Source organism: Oncorhynchus tshawytscha, linkage group LG12 (genome assembly GCF_018296145.1).
Source record: "Oncorhynchus tshawytscha isolate Ot180627B linkage group LG12, Otsh_v2.0, whole genome shotgun sequence".
In the NCBI taxonomy this organism is placed as follows: domain Eukaryota; kingdom Metazoa; phylum Chordata; class Actinopteri; order Salmoniformes; family Salmonidae; genus Oncorhynchus; species Oncorhynchus tshawytscha.
Window position 1 is genome coordinate 4862263 of NC_056440.1, and position 22000 is coordinate 4884262.

The window sequence follows — 22000 nt, forward strand, 5'->3', positions numbered from 1 at the left end:
TCCTCTGTTGTTTAAAAAATATATATATATATTATTGACTTAGAACACGACAAAAAGCAAGTAATCTGCCATCAAGTGTATTTTTATTACACTATTTTTGGTCAGACAGAGAAAATTGCGACTATAGATGTCACCTGATTAGGATTGAAATATTTTTTTAGGGGGCATCCCTCTCTCCCTCTCCCCTCCCCCACGGACCAGAAGACCGCCTACCACAGATAGACGACCCGAGACCCCTTATAGATTTAAAAAGAGACGCTGCATTCTCAGACTGACATTCATTCAGCACTCACTGCCACCTTTTAAACAGATTTACTCTGTTCGCTTAGCTGCTAGTGTCAATTCCCGATACCTTGTTCACTTCACTTCGTCTCCAGCACCATGCTCAGGATGCTACAGAAACTCCGTCTCCAGCCAGGGATGAGTCTATTATTGATATGGCTCTGTCATTTCATGGAAGATCAAAAAGTACAAGGTACATTATTATTATATTTTCAAAATCTTTTCGACCCCCCTCCACAACAAAACACTTTTACTGCAAAGTGTATCCTATTCTGTCTGCGTCTTGTTGTGATTTGTAACGGTGACAGAATGTTCAGTGTTGCAAACGTTTCAAAGAGAGTTCTACATTCTTTCCATTTGGTTTGAAATGGCTCACGATCAGATTGACTGTACTAAACAGGTGCCATTAGGGTCGTTTCAACGAGATGTTATTGCAAGTTTTTTTCTAGCCCACACGATCAAGGCACATGGAAAGGCATTTTTAGATGGATTTCTTTCCCACTTGCTCTCCAAGTCTGTAATACTTGGAAATTGTTGTTAGTTTCACGGATTGCCATATCACCAGTCCGCTACGGTCAATATGATGGGACGCAGCGGTGTGGTGTGGCTGTATACACAGTTAACTCAAACTGAGATAGAGTTGGAAACGGTGCATGGCAGAGAAAAATGCTTGAAATTTGTGAACACATATTATTTGACCCATAGAATGTTGTTTATGTGCGTTGCAACCAACCCATTTCCGATCTATTTGTCATATGGGGATCGGTACTGTCTTTATTATTGTTACTTTGATAATGATTGAATACAGTTTGCTGATAATGATGCTCATAAATTACATAATGACAGAAAATGTCCCTTAATTTTCTTCCGCTGAAATTAACGTCAACAATATAAACCGTTTTAAATTCACCCTTTAAAAAAAAGTTACAAATTAGTCGTATTGGTTGGTGTCCATATGTGTCTTTGGGCAACGTGTTGTTTTGGTAGCTATTTCGTAAAATGCTGCAATGTCAGGTCTCCGTGTGATCTGCGTCCACGGATGCGAATTGCTCAAATATATTTGGAACAGATTTTACACAACCAGGCGTATAGTTCGAGCATCAAAATTCAAGAATAGGCTACAGTTGTTCTGGACTGTTATAATCGGACACAGAATGGATAGGCAATATAACCAGATTGCTCCACTGTCTGCATTTTGAACATGAATAACTCAGTACTTTGTATACAGTTTTACCATACCGGCTCTCAGTATTGAACATTGGTGACGGGATAACCAAGTGTTAAAATATTTTCATGACGATGGAAAAAAAAACAAGAAAAAAACCTCAGTAACTCAGCGCCTTGGCTTCAGACTTTAATACGACTGGGACGTTTTCATGTTTGTTTCCAGCTGGCAACTGCTGGTTACAGCAAGGGAAGAACGGGAGGTGTCAGGTGCTCTACGTACCGGGGATGAGCCGAGAGGAGTGTTGTCGAAGCGGGAGGCTGGGGACGTCATGGACCGAGGAGGACGTACCCAACAACACCTTGTTCCGGTGGATGATCTTTAACGGCGGAGCCCCTAACTGCATACCCTGCAAAGGTTCACGTTTTATTAGTCGTATGTATGGGATACACGTTATACAGTATACACCGTCTAACAAAATGTATGTATGGGATACACGTTATACAGTATACACCGTCTAACAAAATGTATGTATGGGATACACGTTATACAGTATACACCGTCTAACAAAATGTATGTATGGGATACACGTTATACAGTATACACCGTCTAACAAAATGTATGTATGGGATACACGTTATACAGTATACACCGTCTAACAAAATGTATGTATGGGGTACACGTGTTATACAGTATACACCGTCTAACAAAATGTATGTATGGGGTACACGTGTTATACAGTATACACCGTCTAACAAAATGTATGTATGGGGTACACGTTATACAGTATACACCGTCTAACAAAATGTATGTATGGGATACACGTTATACAGTATACACCGTCTAACAAAATGTATGTATGGGATACACGTTATACAGTATACACCGTCTAACAAAATGCTTTCTTTCAGGTTCCTTTTCCACAATGCAACAACAATAAGAACTAATAAAATGAACTAATACAATTTAAGAATAGGGAACATAAAGTACATGTCTCATAAAATATAATACACATTTTAGCATTAGTATAGTACATGAAGGCACAATTTATAGTCCAATATTTACACGTGTTTTGGGGAAGGGGGATTGGCGGAAATTGTTTAAACGGAGGTGTATTTAGAAAACATAGAGTCTGGTAGCAACAATTGTGACTTGTGTATAAAACAATGTTACAACTTCATTTATATTTAAGTGGAAACTCAATTAGACTAATTTGTCGACACGTTTAAAGTTTATTGACCTTGTTGCGTCTAAACATGGTCTATTCTCCATAATTGTGTTTCATATCATTTAATAAACTTGATATATTGACATCTCTTCTAACTCCAGAAACGTGTGACAACGTGGACTGTGGACCCGGAAAGAGCTGCAAGATGAACAGGAGAAGTAAGCCGCGCTGCGTCTGTGCTCCAGACTGCTCCGACGTCACTTGGAAAGGACCTGTCTGCGGGTCGGATGGAAAGACATACAAAGACGAGTGCGCGTTGCTCAAGTCCAAATGTAAAGTCCATCTGGACCTGGATGTGCAGTACCAGGGCAAATGCAAGAGTAAGTCCACCGGGCAGGCAGACCCAATGCATAAAAATAATAATAACATCAGCTACTTATTCATATCCAATTCTTTGGAAACTTTTCCCATTATAATTGGTCTTTTGACCAATCACATCAGATCTAATTGGTCAAAAGACCAATTAGTGAAACAAAGATCAGAATTGGGCAGCCTGTCTAAAGGCAGCCAATGGGGATGCCTGTCTAAAGGCAGCCAATGGGGATGCCTGTCTAAAGGCAGCCAATGGGGATGCCTGTCTAAAGGCAGCCAATGGGGATGCCTGTCTAAAGGCAGCCAATGGGGATGCCTGTCTAAAGGCAGCCAATGGGGATGCCTGTCTAAAGGCAGCCAATGGGGATGCCTGTCTAAAGGCAGCCAATGGGGATGCCTGTCTAAAGGCAGCCAATGGGGATGCCTGTCTAAAGGCAGCCAATGGGGATGCCTGTCTAAAGGCAGCCAATGGGGATGCCTGTCTAAAGGCAGCCAATGGGGATGCCTGTCTAAAGGCAGCCAATGGGGATGCCTGTCTAAAGGCAGCCAATGGGGATGCCTGTCTAAAGGCAGCCATTGAGATTCAGTCTGATTGCATTTTATTTGATCACAGTGAGTAACGGTCGATTCACAGGTGTTTAATCAAGGCACATCTGGTTGGCTTGTTACTCTACGGATATGAATCACCATATTGATTTGACTCCCTTTCGTTCTGACAGAGACCTGCCGTGACGTCTTGTGCCCGGGAAGCTCCACTTGCGTCGTGGACCAGACAAATAACGCGTACTGTGTGACCTGTAATCGGATCTGCCCTGAACAGACGTCACCGCAGCAGTTCCTGTGTGGCAACGACGGGATCATCTACACCAGCGCGTGCCATCTGAGGAGGGCGACATGTCTCCTGGGAACGTCCATAGGAGTAGCATACCAGGGGAAATGCATCAGTAAGTAGTGTCTCCTGGGAACATGCATAGGAGTAGCACAACAAGGGGAAATGCATCAGTCAGTAGTGTCTCCTGAGAACACGCATAGGAGTAGCATACCAGGGGAAATGCATCAGTCAGTAGGCCTAAGCTTTTGAAGCAACAGTATATAATTGGGCTTAGTCAGCCTGTTCCCCCCCCCAAAAAAAAACTTTAGCCCCTACCATCTAGACACGTAACCATATGGTTTACACATGTCCAATTCTTTAAGGCTGCATTTATACAGGCAGTCAAATTCAGATATTTCACCACTAATTGGTCTTTTGACCGATCAGATCAGATCTTTTTGCCAATAATTGGGCAAAATATCAGAATTGGGCTGCCTGTGTAAATGCAGCATAAGAGATCCACAAGTTTCTAACGGAAGGGGCTAGGGGTTATTTCTGGACATGGCCTACGTACTGTGGTCCCTCTTGGACACTCAAATCCGTCTCAGCTCACACTGTACACCAGGGGTTGGAACCGGTTCAGGGAACAGAACCAAAGATGGTTTTTTTTTTAAATAGAACCGGTCTCGTTCCAGTTCCAACACTTACTTCTTATCATTTAAAAAACCTGTTGATGAAAAGTTGTACTATTTGTTTTTAAGCAATATGATTGGCTGTTCATCCACTACGGCTCCAACGAATCACAACTTCTCGAGCGTTACAGAAGTTGATAGCTACGTTCACACAGCACACGCGAACTGTCCAGAGCTGAAAGAAGCGTCCACCTATCTACTCGCTGAGCTTATTCATTTTAGGGAAAGAGATTTACAAAAGTAAACCAATAAGTGAACAGACTAGCAATACGCTGGCTACTGTTGCTAGTATTGCTAATTGAAAGCTACAAAATACTCTTTATCATTAGTGTTGACTAACTTACTGTAGCCAGGTCCATATCGCTTTTGGAACGCAATTGTCTTAAAGGGGCAGGGTCCTATTTTACAACATTAAAATGAGTTACATTGTTAAATTATATGAAACTGCTTTTTAAATACACATCATAATAACCAAATGTAGCTTATAGCTGAATACAGATAGAAAGCCTGTCAACCTATAGTCTCTGCATGACCCCAATGCATTTAAAAACAGCACCACGTCTGGCATCAAGTTAATATTGGACCCTGTCATGGCCCAGAGTTTTACCTGACCAGATCATGAGATCAGAAAAAAACTCCAAGCCCCAGAAAAGACAAACACCAACTTTTGAACCTGTTGTACCACCACTCCCCACGGCTTCAAGCCTCCTCCTGCACCCTCTCTCTCACTATCTCCAAACCTGTTGTACCACCACTGCCCAGGGATTCAAGCCTCCTCCTGCACCCTCTCTCTCACTATCTCCCAACCTGTTGTACCACCACTGCCCAGGGATTCAAGCCTCCTCCTTCATCCTCTCTCACTATCTCCAAACCTGTTGTACCACCACTCCCCAGGGCTTCAAGCCTCCCCTGCACCCTCTCTCTCGCTATCTCCCAACCCTTAACATTTCTGTCGCATCTCGCGCCTTACACTTGTCCATCACACATGTCAACAACTAGCTTGCCCGCTCTGGAGCTAAATGTAAAATAGAAAAATATATATCACAGGTTAAAAAAAGGAACAGAAAGGAATGATTTAATCCGGGACTTTTATTTTGTTTTAACCAGAATTTTATTTTGTTCGAACCAGAATTTTATTTTGCTGGTCGGAACAGTGGAACAGAATGGGAAGAAAATAGTGGTTCTGTTCCGAAGGAAATAGTTGGAAAATGATTTCAGTTCTTAACCATGCTGTACAGTACTTACAATATAGTCTGAATGTAGGCTTTACCATAGAAATTTAATCTATAGAAGGGATTTAGAGCCCCTAACCCTGGCAATCTGACTGGTAAACTCATGGGTATTCGTTCTAAACATTCTATTTCTATGGCCTGTACCTCGTAGGCTGATTCTCTTTGCCAACATTTGAGTTGTTTTTAGTCCACTCTGCCAACATTCCACATAAATGGAGTTTCTCCAAGCAGAGCCATTGAAGCTGTGGATGTTAAGTGTACCTGGGAATACTTTGTACTTGTTACTGTTTAGAATATGATGGACGTCTGATTGTTTCCTGAAGTTGGCAACATTACCCACAACACAGCTGAGGACGTTTTTCCTCCCCACTACAATGATACTTGACCACACATGACCTAACATAGGACATGACTCAATACGACCCACTACGGTTACATGGTTATATGACTCAATACGACCCACTACGGTTACATGGAGATATGACTCACCACGATCCACTACGGTTACATGGTTATATGACTCAATACGACCCACTACGGTTACATGGTGATATGCCAAGCAGCACCAGCGAGGCGTCGGTCTGATAGGTTCTGTCTGTCTTCTCCTCTCCTCTCCCTGGCTCCAGAGGCCAAGTCGTGCGAGGACATCCAATGCAGTGTGGGGAAGAAGTGTCTGTGGGACGCCAGGATGAGCCGAGGCCGCTGCTCCCTCTGTGAGGAGGTGTGTCCAGAGAGCCGGATGGACGAGGCGGTGTGCGCCAGCGACAACACCACCTACCCCTCGGAGTGTGTTATGAAGCAGACTGCCTGCTCTCTGGGAACGCTCCTGGAGGTTAAGCATTCAGGATCTTGCAACTGTAAGTAATCACCACAGCAAAAGACAATTCCATGATCTTTCCCAACAATAATCCCTCCCTCGTCTCGTCTTGAGCCCCCCGCCCCTGCAAACTCCTACACCGCCCCCCAGCCACCCGGCACAGCTCAGCACAGCTTAACGCATCTGAAAGGACTTGAGAATGGGAGAACTTGCATGATGTTGTCTGTGTTGCTGGCTTCTCTAACAAAAAAATAACAAAAAATCTGCAAAAACAAACGTAAAAGTTTTAAAAAATATATATCTACAGTGGGGAGAACAAGTATTTGATACACTGCTGATTTTGCAGGTTTTCCTACTTTCAAAGCATGTAGAGGTCTGTAATAGTTTATCATAGGGTACACTATGGTATACATAGGTACACAAAAATCCAGAAAATCACATTGTATGATTTTTAAGTAATTAATTAGCATTTTATTGCATGACATAAGTATTTGATACATCAGAAAAGCATAACTTAATATTTGGTACAGAAACCTTTGTTTGCAATTACAGAGATCGTACGTTTCCTGTAGTTCTTGACCAGGTTTGCACACACTGCAGCAGGGATTTTGGCCCACTCCTCCATACAGACCTTCTCCAGATCCTTCAGGTTTCGGGGCTGTCGCTGGGCAATACAAACTTTCAGCTCCCTCCAAAGATTTTCTATTGGGTTCAGGTCTGGAGACTGGCTAGGCCACTCCAGGACCTTGAGATGCTTCTTACAGAGCCACTCCTTAGTTGCCCTGGCTGTGTGTTTCGGGTCGTTGTCATGCTGGAAGACCCAGCCATGACCCATCTTCAATGCTCTTACTGAGGGAAGGAGGTTGTTGGCCAAGATCTCGCGATACATGGCCCCATCCATCCTCCCCTCAATACGGTCTTGGCCATTGTGGAGAGGTTGGAGTCTGTTTGATTGAGTGTGTGGACAGTTGTCTTTTATACACGTAACGAGTTCAAACAGGTGCAGTTAATACAGGTAATGAGTGGAGAACAGGGGGGCTTCTTAAAGAAAAACTAACAGGTCTGTGAGAGCTGGAATACTTACTGGTTGGTAGGTGATCAAATACTTATGTCATGCAATAAAATGCTAATTAATTACTTAAAAATCATACAATGTGATTTTCTGGATTTTTGTTTTAGATTCCGTCTCTCACAGTTGAAGTGTACCTATGATAAAAAAATGACAGACCACTACATGCTTTGTAAGTAGGAAAACCTGCAAAATCGGCAGTGCATCAAATACTTGTTCTCCCCACTGTATATATCAACAGGTTAAGGACAGTATTTTACAGCTAGCTTGTGGTCATAATCTCACTTCCGTGCAGTTTCTTTTCTTTTTATTGTCATAGTTTAACATTTTATTTTTCATCAAGACAGACAGATAATGGTCATATCTTTACAGCTTCGACATTCCATGGTCACATTGCTAATTTTATGTTAATAATGCATTATGTTTTTTCTTTTGGGGTGTAATCAAATCAATTCAAAATAGACTATGTCTGTAATGGTACACACCGCTCTGCTAACATGTAATATAGAGTCAGAATGAAAACACACACCGCTCTGCTATAACATGTAATATAGAGTCAGAATGAAAACACACACCGCTCTGCTAACATGTAATATAGAGTCAGAATGAAACACACACCGCTCTGCTAACATGTAATATAGAGTCAGAATGAAACACACACCGCTCTGCTAACATGTAATATAGAGTCAGAATGAAAACACACACCGCTCTGCTAACATGTAATATAGAGTCAGAATGAAAACACACACCGCTCTGCTAACATGTAATATAGAGTCAGAATGAAACACACACCGCTCTGCTAACATGTAATATAGAGTCAGAATGAAAACACACCGCTCTGCTAACATGTAATATAGAGTCAGAATGAAAACACACACCGCTCTGCTAACATGTAATATAGAGTCAGAATGAAAACACACACCGCTCTGCTAACATGTAATATAGAGTCAGAATGAAACACACACCGCTCTGCTAACATGTAATATAGAGTCAGAATGAAAACACACACCGCTCTGCTAACATGTAATATAGAGTCAGAATGAAAACACACACCGCTCTGCTAACATGTAATATAGAGTCAGAATGAAAACACACACCGCTCTGCTAACATGTAATATAGAGTCAGAATGAAAACACACACCGCTCTGCTAACATGTAATATAGAGTCAGAATGAAAAAACACACACCGCTCTGCTAACATGTAATATAGAGTCAGAATGAAACACACACCACTCTGCTAACATGTAATATAGAGTCAGAATGAAAACACACACCGCTCTGCTAACATGTAATATAGAGTCAGAATGAAACACACACCGCTCTGCTAACATGTAATATAGAGTCAGAATGAAAACACACACCGCTCTGCTAACATGTAATATAGAGTCAGAATGAAACACACACCACTCTGCTAACATGTAATATAGAGTCAGAATGAAAACACACACCGCTCTGCTAACATGTAATATAGAGTCAGAATGAAACACACACCGCTCTGCTAACATGTAATATAGAGTCAGAATGAAAACACACACCGCTCTGCTAACATGTAATATAGAGTCAGAATGAAAACACACACCGCTCTGCTAACATGTAATATAGAGTCAGAATGAAACACACACCGCTCTGCTAACATGTAATATAGAGTCAGAATGAAAACACACACCGCTCTGCTAACATGTAATATAGAGTCAGAATGAAAACACACACCACTCTGCTAACATGTAATATAGAGTCAGAATGAAAACACACACCGCTCTGCTAACATGTAATATAGAGTCAGAATGAAAACACACACCGCTCTGCTAACATGTAATATAGAGTCAGAATGAAAACACACACCGCTCTGCTAACATGTAATATAGAGTCAGAATGAAAACACACACCGCTCTGCTAACATGTAATATAGAGTCAGAATGAAAACACACACCGCTCTGCTAACATGTAATATAGAGTCAGAATGAAAACACACACCGCTCTGCTAACATGTAATATAGAGTCAGAATGAAAACACACACCACTCTGCTAACATGTAATATAGAGTCAGAATGAAAACACACACCGCTCTGCTAACATGTAATATAGAGTCAGAATGAAAACACACACCGATCTGCTATAACATGTAATATAGAGTCAGAATGAAAACACACACCGCTCTGCTAACATGTAATATAGAGTCAGAATGAAAACACACACCGATCTGCTATAACATGTAATATAGAGTCAGAATTAAAACACACACCGCTCTGCTAACATGTAATATAGAGTCAGAATGAAAACACACACCGCTCTGCTAACATGTAATATAGAGTCAGAATGAAACACACACCGCTCTGCTAACATGTAATATAGAGTCAGAATGAAACACACACCGCTCTGCTAACATGTAATATAGAGTCAGAATGAAAACACACACCGCTCTGCTAACATGTAATATAGAGTCAGAATGAAACACACACCACTCTGCTAACATGTAATATAGAGTCAGAATGAAACACACACCACTCTGCTAACATGTAATATAGAGTCAGAATGAAAACACACACCGCTCTGCTAACATGTAATATAGAGTCAGAATGAAAACACACACCGCTCTGCTAACATGTAATATAGAGTCAGAATGAAAACACACACCACTCTGCTAACATGTAATATAGAGTCAGAATGAAAACACACACCGCTCTGCTAACATGTAATATAGAGTCAGAATGAAAACACACACCGCTCTGCTAACATGTAATATAGAGTCAGAATGAAAACACACACCGCTCTGCTAACATGTAATATAGAGTCAGAATCTGCTAACATGTAATATAGAGTCAGAATACACACCGCTCTGCTAACATGTAATATAGAGTCAGAATGAAAACACACACCGCTCTGCTAACATGTAATATAGAGTCAGAATGAAAACACACACCGCTCTGCTAACATGTAATATAGAGTCAGAATGAAAACACACACCGCTCTGCTAACATGTAATATAGAGTCAGAATGAAAACACACCGCTCTGCTAACATGTAATATAGAGTCAGAATGAAAACACACACCGCTCTGCTAACATGTAATATAGAGTCAGAATGAAACACACACCGCTCTGCTAACATGTAATATAGAGTCAGAATGAAAACACACACCGCTCTGCTAACATGTAATATAGAGTCAGAATGAAAACACACACCGCTCTGCTAACATGTAATATAGAGTCAGAATGAAAACACACACCGCTCTGCTAACATGTAATATAGAGTCAGAATGAAAACACACACCGCTCTGCTAACATGTAATATAGAGTCAGAATGAAAACACACCGCTCTGCTAACATGTAATATAGAGTCAGAATGAAAACACACACCGCTCTGCTAACATGTAATATAGAGTCAGAATGAAACACACACCGCTCTGCTAACATGTAATATAGAGTCAGAATGAAACACACACCGCTCTGCTAACATGTAATATAGAGTCAGAATGAAAACACACCGCTCTGCTAACATGTAATATAGAGTCAGAATGAAACACACACCGCTCTGCTAACATGTAATATAGAGTCAGAATGAAAACACACACCGCTCTGCTAACATGTAATATAGAGTCAGAATGAAAACACACACCGCTCTGCTAACATGTAATATAGAGTCAGAATGAAAACACACACCGCTCTGCTAACATGTAATATAGAGTCAGAATGAAAACACACACCGCTCTGCTAACATGTAATATAGAGTCAGAATGAAAACACACACCGCTCTGCTAACATGTAATATAGAGTCAGAATGAAAACACACACCGCTCTGCTAACATGTAATATAGAGTCAGAATGAAAACACACACCGCTCTGCTAACATGTAATATAGAGTCAGAATGAAAACACACACCGCTCTGCTAACATGTAATATAGAGTCAGAATGAAAACACACACCGCTCTGCTAACATGTAATATAGAGTCAGAATGAAACACACACCGCTCTGCTAACATGTAATATAGAGTCAGAATGAAAACACACACCGCTCTGCTAACATGTAATATAGAGTCAGAATGAAACACACACCGATCTGCTATAACATGTAATATAGAGTCAGAATGAAACACACACCACTCTGCTATAACATGTAATATAGAGTCAGAATGAAACACACACCACTCTGCTATAACATGTAATATAGAGTAAGAATTAAAACACACACCGCTCTGCTAACATGTAATATAGAGTCAGAATGAAACACACACCGCTCTGCTAACATGTAATATAGAGTCAGAATGAAAACACACACCGCTCTGCTAACATGTAATATAGAGTCAGAATGAAAACACACACCGCTCTGCTAACATGTAATATAGAGTCAGAATGAAACACACACCACTCTGCTATAACATGTAATATAGAGTCAGAATGAAACACACACCACTCTGCTATAACATGTAATATAGAGTCAGAATGAAACACACACCACTCTGCTATAACATGTAATATAGAGTAAGAATTAAAACACACACCGCTCTGCTAACATGTAATATAGAGTCAGAATGAAAACACACACCGCTCTGCTAACATGTAATATAGAGTCAGAATGAAAACACACACCGCTCTGCTAACATGTAATATAGAGTCAGAATGAAACACACACCGATCTGCTAACATGTAATATAGAGTCAGAATGAAACACACACCACTCTGCTATAACATGTAATATAGAGTAAGAATTAAAACACACACCGCTCTGCTAACATGTAATATAGAGTCAGAATGAAACACACACCGATCTGCTATAACATGTAATATAGAGTCAGAATGAAACACACACCGATCTGCTATAACATGTAATATAGAGTCAGAATGAAACACACACCGCTCTGCTAACATGTAATATAGAGTCAGAATGAAACACACACCGATCTGCTATAACATGTAATATAGAGTCAGAATGAAACACACACCACTCTGCTAACATGTAATATAGAGTCAGAATGAAACACACACCACTCTGCTAACATGTAATATAGAGTCAGAATGAAACACACACCACTCTGCTAACATGTAATATAGAGTCAGAATGAAACACACACCGATCTGCTATAACATGTAATATAGAGTCAGAATGAAACACACACCGATCTGCTATAACATGTAATATAGAGTCAGAATGAAAACACACACCGCTCTGCTAACATGTAATATAGAGTCAGAATGAAAACATACACCAGTTGCATACATTCATATAAGTGCATAAGGTAATTGTAAAATTAGTGCCGATTTATCTAAAATTATTTAAATTGAACCTCAACACATAGACTACCTATTTATAACCAAGATTCTACCTGCTCACTAAACTGGGGCTATACCTACCTTCAAATTGTCCCAAAATAGCCTCAAAGAAATGATAGAAGTTACATTCTAAGTCGCTATATGTCAAAGAATGTCTGATAAAATAATTTAATTTTCATCCTGATGAATAAATCTGGATATCTTCCACTAAACTACATGATTATATGATGTTCGACTGACTACATTTCCTCCACTAAACTACATGATTATATGATGTTCGACTGACTACATTTCCTCCACTAAACTACATGAATATATGATGTTCGACTGACTACATTTCTTCCACTACACTACATGATTATATGATGTTCGACTGACTACATGAATATATGATGTTCGACTGACTACATGAATAATGATGTTCGACTGACTACATTTCCTCCACTAAACTACATGATTATATGATGTTCGACTGACTACATGATTATATGATGTTCGACTGACTACATTTCTTCCACTAAACTACATGATTATATATGATGTTCGACTGACTACATTTCCTCCACTAAACTACATGATTATATGATGTTCGACTGACTACTTTAATGTAAATGTGCCTTATTAAGGTACGTGCAGATTACAACTTCTTTTAAAGGACCTTTGCCATGATCACCTCATGAAAGAAGCATTTACCCTATAAGCAGAAGTAGCAGCTTGCAGAAAAATGTTATCTTATTTCTCCTCAGTCTCTTTCTACTTTTCTAAAATTAACATGTGTTCTATCCATCTATCTGTACTTACTGCTGTGTGTGCTGATTGTAATGAATGTTGTCTATCAGAATATATGTATATATATAAAAACAAATCCCTTTTGGATTTGATGAGGTACTGCTCGTTTTGTATTGTTGTCTCTCTTGCCTTTTACATTTCCAAAAATCAAAGCTGTGTGGTTGGCCTGGCTCATGTCCTGCTTGATAGGGGTTTCATAGGTCAAACTGCTGTGACCCCAGAGAAACACTCCGCCCAATGGCAGCCACTGTACTGTGTCTGAGACCACAAAGCCATTGAATACCTCATACCCCCCCCCCCACGCCAAGTCCCGTCTCTTCCCTGAAACATGCCAACACCACCACGCTTTCCTGTGGCTTTGTGCAGGGAGTGGGGGGGTGGGGGGGGCTTTTGAGAACCTTCACTGAATATTGTTCTGCTGCGTTGCTGTCGTGCTCTTTATTCATACACCGGCTATCATATATTCTCCCATCTAGCCATAACAGAAGACCGTGAGCAAGAGGAGGAGGAGCAAGAAGATCAGGACTACATGGTTCACATCCATCTGTCCCCCTTATTGGATGGATAGACTGTCTATCATATCCACCTGACCTCCTTATTGGATGGATAGGCTTTCTATCATATCCGCATGCTCTCATTATTGGTTGGATAAGTTGTCTATCATATCCACATGCTCTCCTTATTGGTTGGATAGGCTGTCTATCTACCTGCCTGGTCTCCACACAGGGAACAGTCCTAGGGCCAGGTCTCATGTTGTCCATACTGTACAGTACATATGTATATGCTTATTTATACATATTGTTCAGTTCTGCTAGATGTTTTATTTATACTGTGTTTTGTGTTATTTTTTAAAATAATTTATACATTTACAATGTTCAGGATTACTGTGTACCATGTTATTGTTACCACTTGTTTCTATTGGTTTTGTTGTCCTGTTTATTTTTTTCCTTCCTTCCTTCCTTCCTTCCTTCCTTTTTATTTTTATATATAATGAAGAAAAATATATTTCTCCAAAGAGAAGCAGTGTTATTTATACAGAGTGTATACACTGACAGTGAAGTATCCGTCTCCATTCTGTAAGCTGTAGTGGGACTCTCATGACTCCCTGTGTTGGACTAACCTACCTATGTTCTCAGTGTTAGATATCTCATTCACACATCAATGCATGCTTTAGCCTACTGTGTGTTTATTTATGGGGGGGGAAATCTTATCTATCAATCATTTATGTACAGAAATGTTTCTGCTTTTTTGTTTTTGTCTAACCCATTATTATAACTTGCTAAAGGGAAATTTGTTAGGGTCAAATCTATTTTAATTCCAATGCGTTTTCAGGAAGTAAACCCAATTAAAAAATGTTCCTCGTTGAAGAGAATTGGAATTTCAGTGTACTTCCTGAATGGAATTTAAATGGAATTGAATTCCCACTTGGTTATGAATGCAGCCTTAGTTACTCCCTCCCCTATAATGTGTTTCCCCAATGGAGAACATCACCCAGTAGCAGTATTTTTTAATTTGACATGTTAAGAACAGATGTGTGTGTGTGTGTGTGTGTGTGTGTGTGTGGGGGGGGGGGGGGTAACACTTGATTTTGTCACAAGATGTGCCATGAACATTTGTGTGCTGCCAATGTTGTGCTCCATGTAGCTCTTGCAGAGCTCACCTGACTAAAATGCTATACACATACACTGTATTACACCTCATCACTTTGCTTTTCTCATACTGCCCTTGTTCTTCTCAGAATGCATTTTCATTTTTAACAAATCACAAGAGAAATACAAAATTCTGTTATAAGTATATAGTTTTTTTAATGTAAATGTCATATGTACATACAGAAAGTCTGATGGTATTTATACAGATATGAAGAGTAAAACAATAAAAATAAAAAAATAAACGTGTTTTTTTTCCTTTACGTGCTTGTTGTTTCTGACTCGTAAAGGAGACTGAAATCTCACTGTCTTTGATATACAAACGTATTAGATATTTTTTTTAAAACACTGACACCAAAACACCAAAAAAAGTATTTCACCAAAGAATTCAACACTGTGATATGCCCTATACATTGATCCATATCTTGGGCCACTAAGAAATGACATTAACTACAAGCCCTATGAAATGTGTACCCATAGACGTATTGAGTAACAACAGCTGATTGCAGAGTATTGTCTGTTGTTTATTGGTACAGTAATGCTATTTAAGGCAGAATGATCTCAAGTAGGAGTGCTGATCTGAGATCAGTCTATAATATAATAATGTTATAATGTTATAATGTTAAATCATAACTAATATTGATCGTATGGACTGATCCTAGATCAGCACTCCTACCTAATCTGATACATGTGCCTAGATCAAACTTACTATGAGACGCTTTGTTGTTTATATTATACTAAGAGGTGTGTCTGTAAGAGGTTGGTCCTAGCTAGCAAATTCATGGGGTTGATCCTAGCCAGCTGAACCATGGGGTTGGTCCTAGCCAGCTGAATCATGGGGTTTGTCCTAGCCAGCTGAATCATGGGGTTTGTCCTAGCCAGCTGAACCATGGGGTTGGTCCTAGCCAGCTGAATCATGGGGTTTGTCCTAGCCAGCTGAATCATGGGGTTTGTCCTAGCCAGCTGAATCATGGGGTTTGTCTAGCCAGCTGAATCATGGGGTTTGTCCTAGCCAGCTGAATCATGGGGTTGGTCCTAGCCAGCTGAATCATGGGGTTTGTCCTAGCCAGCTGAATCATGGGGTTTGTCCTAGCCAGCTGAATCATGGGGTTTGTCCTAGTCAGCTGAATCATGGGGTTTGTCCTAGTCAGCTGAATCATGGGGTTTGTCCTAGCCAGCTGAATCATGGGGTTTGTCCTAGCCAGCTGAATCATGGGGTTTGTCCTAGCCAGCTGAATCATGGGGTTTGTCCTAGAATCAGCTGAATCATGGGGTTTGTCCTAGTCAGCTGAAATCAGCTGAATCATGGGGTTTGTCTAGTCAGCTGAATCAGCCAGCTGAATCATGGGGTTTGTCCTAGCCAGCTGAATCATGGGGTTTGTCCTAGCCAGCTGAATCATGGGGTTTGTCCTAGTCAGCTGAATCATGGGGTTTGTCCTAGTCAGCTGAATCATGGGGTTTGTCCTAGCCATCCCAACCGTGAAGCGCGGCGGTGGCAGCATCATGTTGTGGAGGTGCTTTGCTGCAGGAGGGACTGGTGCACTTCACAAAATAGATGGCTTCATGAGGATGGAAAATTATTCGGATATATTGAAGCAACATCGTTCAGGAAGTTAAAGCTTGGCCGCAAACGGGTCTTCCAAATGGACAATGACCACAAGCATACTTCGGAAGTTGTGGCAAAATGGCTTAAGGACAACAAAGTCAAGGTATGGTAATGGCCATCATAAAGCCCTGATCTCAATCCCGTAGAGAATGTCTGGGCAGACCAGAAAAAGCATGTGTGAGCAAGGAGGCCTACAAACCTGACTCAGTTACACCAACTCTGTCAGGAGGAATGGGACAAAATTCATCCAACTTATTGTGGGAAGCTTGTGGAAGGCTACCTGAAACATTTGACTCAAGTTACACAATTTAAAGACAATGCTACCAAATACTAATTGAGAGTATGTAAACTTCTGACCCACTGGGAGTGTGATAAAGAAATAAAAGCTGAAATAAATAATTATCTCTACTATTATTCTGACATTTCACATTCTTAAAATAAAGTGGTGATCCTAACTGACCTAAGACGGGGAAGTTTTACCAGAATTAAATGTCAGGAATTGTGAAAAACTGAGTTTAAATGCATTTGGCTAAGGTGTATGTAATCTTCTGACTTCAACTGTGTGTGCCATATATATATATATATATATATAGCCATATATATATATATATATATATATATATATATATATATATATATATATATATATAGTATATAATCAATAGTTTCAAATCAAATCAAAATTTGTCCTTGTTTTTCAAAGGGGTCAAAGAAATGTCCTTTTTTGGCCATTAACATAACATCAAATTGATCAGAAATACAGTGTAGACATTGTTAATGTTGTAAACTACTATTGTAGCTGGAAACAGCAGATTTTTAATGGAATATCTGCATAGGTGTACAGAGGCCCATTATCAGCAACCATCACTCCTGTGTTCCAATGGCACGTTGCGTTAGCTAATCCAAGTTTATCATTTTAAAAGGCTAATTGATCATTAGAGAACACTTTTGAAATTATGTTAGCACAGCTGAAAACTGTTGTACTGATTAAAGAAGCAATAAAACTACACTTTTTTTAAGACTATTTAAGTATCTGGAGCATCAGCATTTTGTGGGTTCGAATACAGGCTCAAAATGGGCAGAAACATAGAACTTTCTTCTGAAACTTGTCAGTCTATTCTTGTTCTGAGAAATGAAAGCTATTCCATGTGAGAAATCGCCCAGAAACTGAAGATCTCATTCAACGCTGTGTATTACTTACTTACAGTAACTTCAGAAATCCCCAGAATGCCTCAGGCTGCCTTCACTACTTATTTTATTTGTGCAGTTCTGCTCTTATGTGGAGCAGTCAGATTGATTGCCTTACACTTCAAGGCCAAGAAGTCTACACAATCTACTACCATTGTTTTCTCTGTAATCGAGCATTTCGGCTCGCATATCACATTACCATTCGGCTGAGGTTCCACTGGTCTCCTCGGAGCGGCCATTAGCTGTTGTATCTGGAGCATTTTGAGCACTAGCTTTGTTATTCACATCCTGAACAGCCTCAACATAGGATACATTGTTTGTAAAAAATAAAAAATAAAATTATGCCTCTGCGCTCCCATGGCTTTCTGTTGTACTTCACATCCTGCACTATGTTCTCCGTCACAGTTACAACATTTACCTTTAGCACACATTCCTCGTTGATCCCCACCACACTTTGCACATCTCATTTTACCTTTGGACACAATAGCAACATGCCTCATCCGTTGGCACCTAAAGCACTGAAATGGAGGCGGCACATACTCTCTAACAGGATAACTGAGTGATCCTACACTGCACCCCAATTGGCAGATTCCCTTCAAATTGTAACAGTACAGTTGTAGTCTTTCTGCTCTTTCTCCTTTCAGAGAAGCCTTAACTTCTTCCATTGTAATTTCCACTGGAGGCGGCACACATCCTCTCCGTTTAGACATATCCCGGGAATGTGACATTTCACCTAACCCCCCATTGGGTGTGCAATGTCAAAAACTTTCTTATGCTGGATTTTACTATTTGCAATGATCAGGACCTTCCCTTAACCCATCGATATGGCACCCTTAATCTCTTCTCTAATTTTTTACATTTATTTTTTTATGCTAAGGGTTGAACTACTTTCTTGCTGGCTCTGAGAACACTACCATAACTTTATAACCTTCTACTCTGACCTGTGTGTCTAGGGTGGTCCTTTTAAAAGTATACTCTCAGTACTACTCGTTGTTTCCCCAGCAGTATTCATCCCTCATTGTGATTTCTCTTAATCCCGATCCTCCTATTCTCAACAGGTGTAAATAGCTGATCATCACTGGTTTTATCATCGTTATCTATTGTCCTAACGCTGCCCTCTGAATTGTCCGTCATGCGAGGACAGAAAACTAAGAGGACAGAAAACTACCACTCAACACCACCTTGTCCACTATGCAACCCTGTCTACTGCAGACCATCGGTCTGAGAGGACAGAAAACTACCACTCAACACCACCTTGTCCACTATGCAACCCTGTCTACTGCAGACCATCGGTCTGAGAGGACAGAAAACTACCACTCAACACCACCTTGTCCATTATGCAACCCTGTCTACTGCAGACCATCGGTCTGAGAGGACAGAAAACTACCACTCAACACCACCTTGTCCACTATGCAACCCTGTCTACTGCAGACCATCGGTCTGAGAGGACAGAAAACTACCACTCAACACCACCTTGTCCATTATGCAACCATGTCTACTGCAGACCATCGGTCTGAGAGGACAGAAAACTACCACTCAACACCACCTTGTCCACTATGCAACCCTGTCTACTGCAGACCATCGGTCTGAGAGGACAGAAAACTACCACTCAACACCACATTGTCCATTATGCAAACCTGTCTGAGAGGACAGAAAACTACCACTCAACACCACCTTGTCCACTATGCAACCCTGTCTACTGCAGACCATCGGTCTGAGAGGACAGAAAACTACCACTCAACACCACATTGTCCATTATGCAAACCTGTCTACTGCAGACCATCGGTCTGAGAGGACAGAAAACTACCACTCAACACCACCTTGTCCACTATGCAACCATGTCTACTGCAGACCATCGGTCTGAGAGGACAGAAAACTACCACTCAACACCACCTTGTCCACTATGCAACCCTGTCTACTGCAGACCATCGGTCTGAGAGGACAGAAAACTACCACTCAACACCACCTTGTCCACTATGCAACCCTGTCTACTGCAGACCTTCGGTCTGAGAGGACAGAAAACTACCACTCAACACCACCTTGTCCACTATGCAACCCTGTCTACTGCAGACCATCGGTCTGAGAGGACAGAAAACTACCTCCTGCAACTGTTCTGCAGTAAATCCCCTCAATCACAAGTACTTCTCTGCCGCTTCCGTCTCAACCTCTATTTTCTTTGTAATTCCAATCCATTACTTCAGTATAATTGACAACCATGGCTATAAACGCTAAAAAGCTCACCTTACTGAAGAACATATTCTCCCTATCACTCTCTCTGGTCTCTGCCTACTCACAGGAATCCTCAAGATGATCCCTCACCCTGTATCCATCTTCCTCTATCAATCTCTTTGCTTCAGCAAAACGTTCTGTATGTTCTTCTTTTTGGAGTTGTATGGTGAACTGGGGGGGTGGGGGGGGTAAAACATTTACAAAAGAAAGGTAAACTCCCATACTGATCAATTTGATGTTAAAAAAGTTGCTTTTCTTTCAAAAGACAAGGACATTTCTAAACTTTTGAATGGGTTTGGGGTCACTTAGAAATGTCCTTGTCTTTGAAAGAAAAGCACATTTTTTGGGGGGGGGGTCCTTTAAAATACCATCAAATTGATCAGATATACAAACATCGGATGCTGAACCAGAATTCAAATGATGATCAGGATAATAAATAGTATTGTGGTGTTCCTTACCGGACGTGGCGTGTATACAAGAAACATGGTTTAAACCTCAGATGGATTATATTATACCTAGGTTTATCTCTGTGTGAAGTGATAGAAGGGAGTGTTCGGGGTGATGGGCGTGCTATATTTATCAAAGAAGGTGTAGCACATTGAGAGATTCATGAGTTCAAAGAACATGAATGTGTGGCAGTGGAGATTTGTAGAGAAGGGGGGGGGGGATATCACATTGTTTGATTACTATAGTCCTTGTAAGCCCATCTCTGTATCTGAATTAGACATTGTTGCAAAATCCATGTCACGCCCTGACCTTAGAGAGGCTTTTTATGTCTCTATTTTGGTTTGGTCAGGGTGTGATTTGGGTGGGCATTCTATGTTCTTTATTTCTATGTTTTGGCCAGGTATGGCTCTCACAATCAGGGACAGCTGTCTATCGTTGTCTCTGATTGGGAATCATACTTAGGCAGCATGTTTTGCTACCTTAGGTTGTGGGATGTTTTTTTTTTTTTTGTTAGCTCTGAGTAGCCTTCAGAACGTGAAGTTGTTTTGTTTGGATTAAATAAAGAATCATGAACACGCTGCACCTTGGTCCACTTCTTCCGACGGAGATATAGTGTGAGAGAGACTGGAAAAACAGCTTCTATCTCAAGGCCATTAGACTGTTAAACAGCCATCCCTAACATTGAGTGACTGCTGCCAACATACTGACTCAACTCCAGCCACTTTAATAATGGAAAAATTGGATGTAATAAATGTATCACTAGCCACTTTAAATAACGCCACTTTATATAATGTTTACATACCTTACATTACTCATCTCATATGTATATGTATATACTGTACTCTATATCATCTACTGCATCTTTATGTAATACATGTATCACTAGCCACTTTAAAACTATGCCACTTTGTTTACATACTCATCTCATATGTATATGTATATACTGTACTCTATATCATCTACTGCATCTTTATGTAATACATGTATCACTAGCCACTTTAAACTATGCCACTTTGTTTACATACCCTACATTACTCATCTCGTATATACTGTACTCTATACCATCTACTGCATCTTGCCTATGCTGTTCTGTACCATCACTCATTCATATATCTTTATGTACATATTCTTTATCCCTTTACACTTGTGTGTGTATAAGGTAGTAGTTTTGGAATTGTTATATTACTTGTTAGATATTACTGCATGGTCGGAACTAGAAG

General features: G+C 40.5%; 1 protein-coding gene across 2 annotated transcripts; it reads left to right on the forward strand.

Annotated features, from left to right (window-relative positions):
- The first annotated feature begins 234 nt into the window (after positions 1-234).
- On the forward strand, positions 235-15573 carry fsta (follistatin a). Of its 2 annotated transcripts, none has more exons than XM_042331227.1 (6): positions 235-475; positions 1673-1882; positions 2777-2995; positions 3707-3931; positions 6349-6579; positions 14141-15573. In XM_042331227.1, exons 1-6 carry the CDS (start codon positions 382-384, stop codon positions 14230-14232), a joined length of 1071 nt encoding a protein of 356 aa, XP_042187161.1. In that variant the 5' UTR covers positions 235-381; the 3' UTR covers positions 14233-15573. The 2 variants fall into 2 exon arrangements, with proteins under 2 accessions (XP_042187161.1, XP_024293883.2); XM_024438115.2 differs by having other exon boundaries at positions 237-475; positions 1673-1864.
- Positions 15574-22000: the final 6427 nt, after the last annotated feature.

What these genes read in the sequence shown, in the direction of transcription:
- fsta (XM_042331227.1), top strand. Translation starts at nt 382, where the DNA reads ATGCTCAGGATGCTACAGAAACTCCGTCTCCAGCCAGGGATGAGTCTA. An exon ending in AGGTTCACGTTTTATTAGTC is followed by an intron (nt 1,883 to 2,776) that starts GTATGTATGGGA and finishes TTCTAACTCCAG; the next exon opens with AAACGTGTGACAACGTGGAC. An exon ending in ATACCAGGGGAAATGCATCA is followed by an intron (nt 3,932 to 6,348) that starts GTAAGTAGTGTC and finishes CCCTGGCTCCAG; the next exon opens with AGGCCAAGTCGTGCGAGGAC.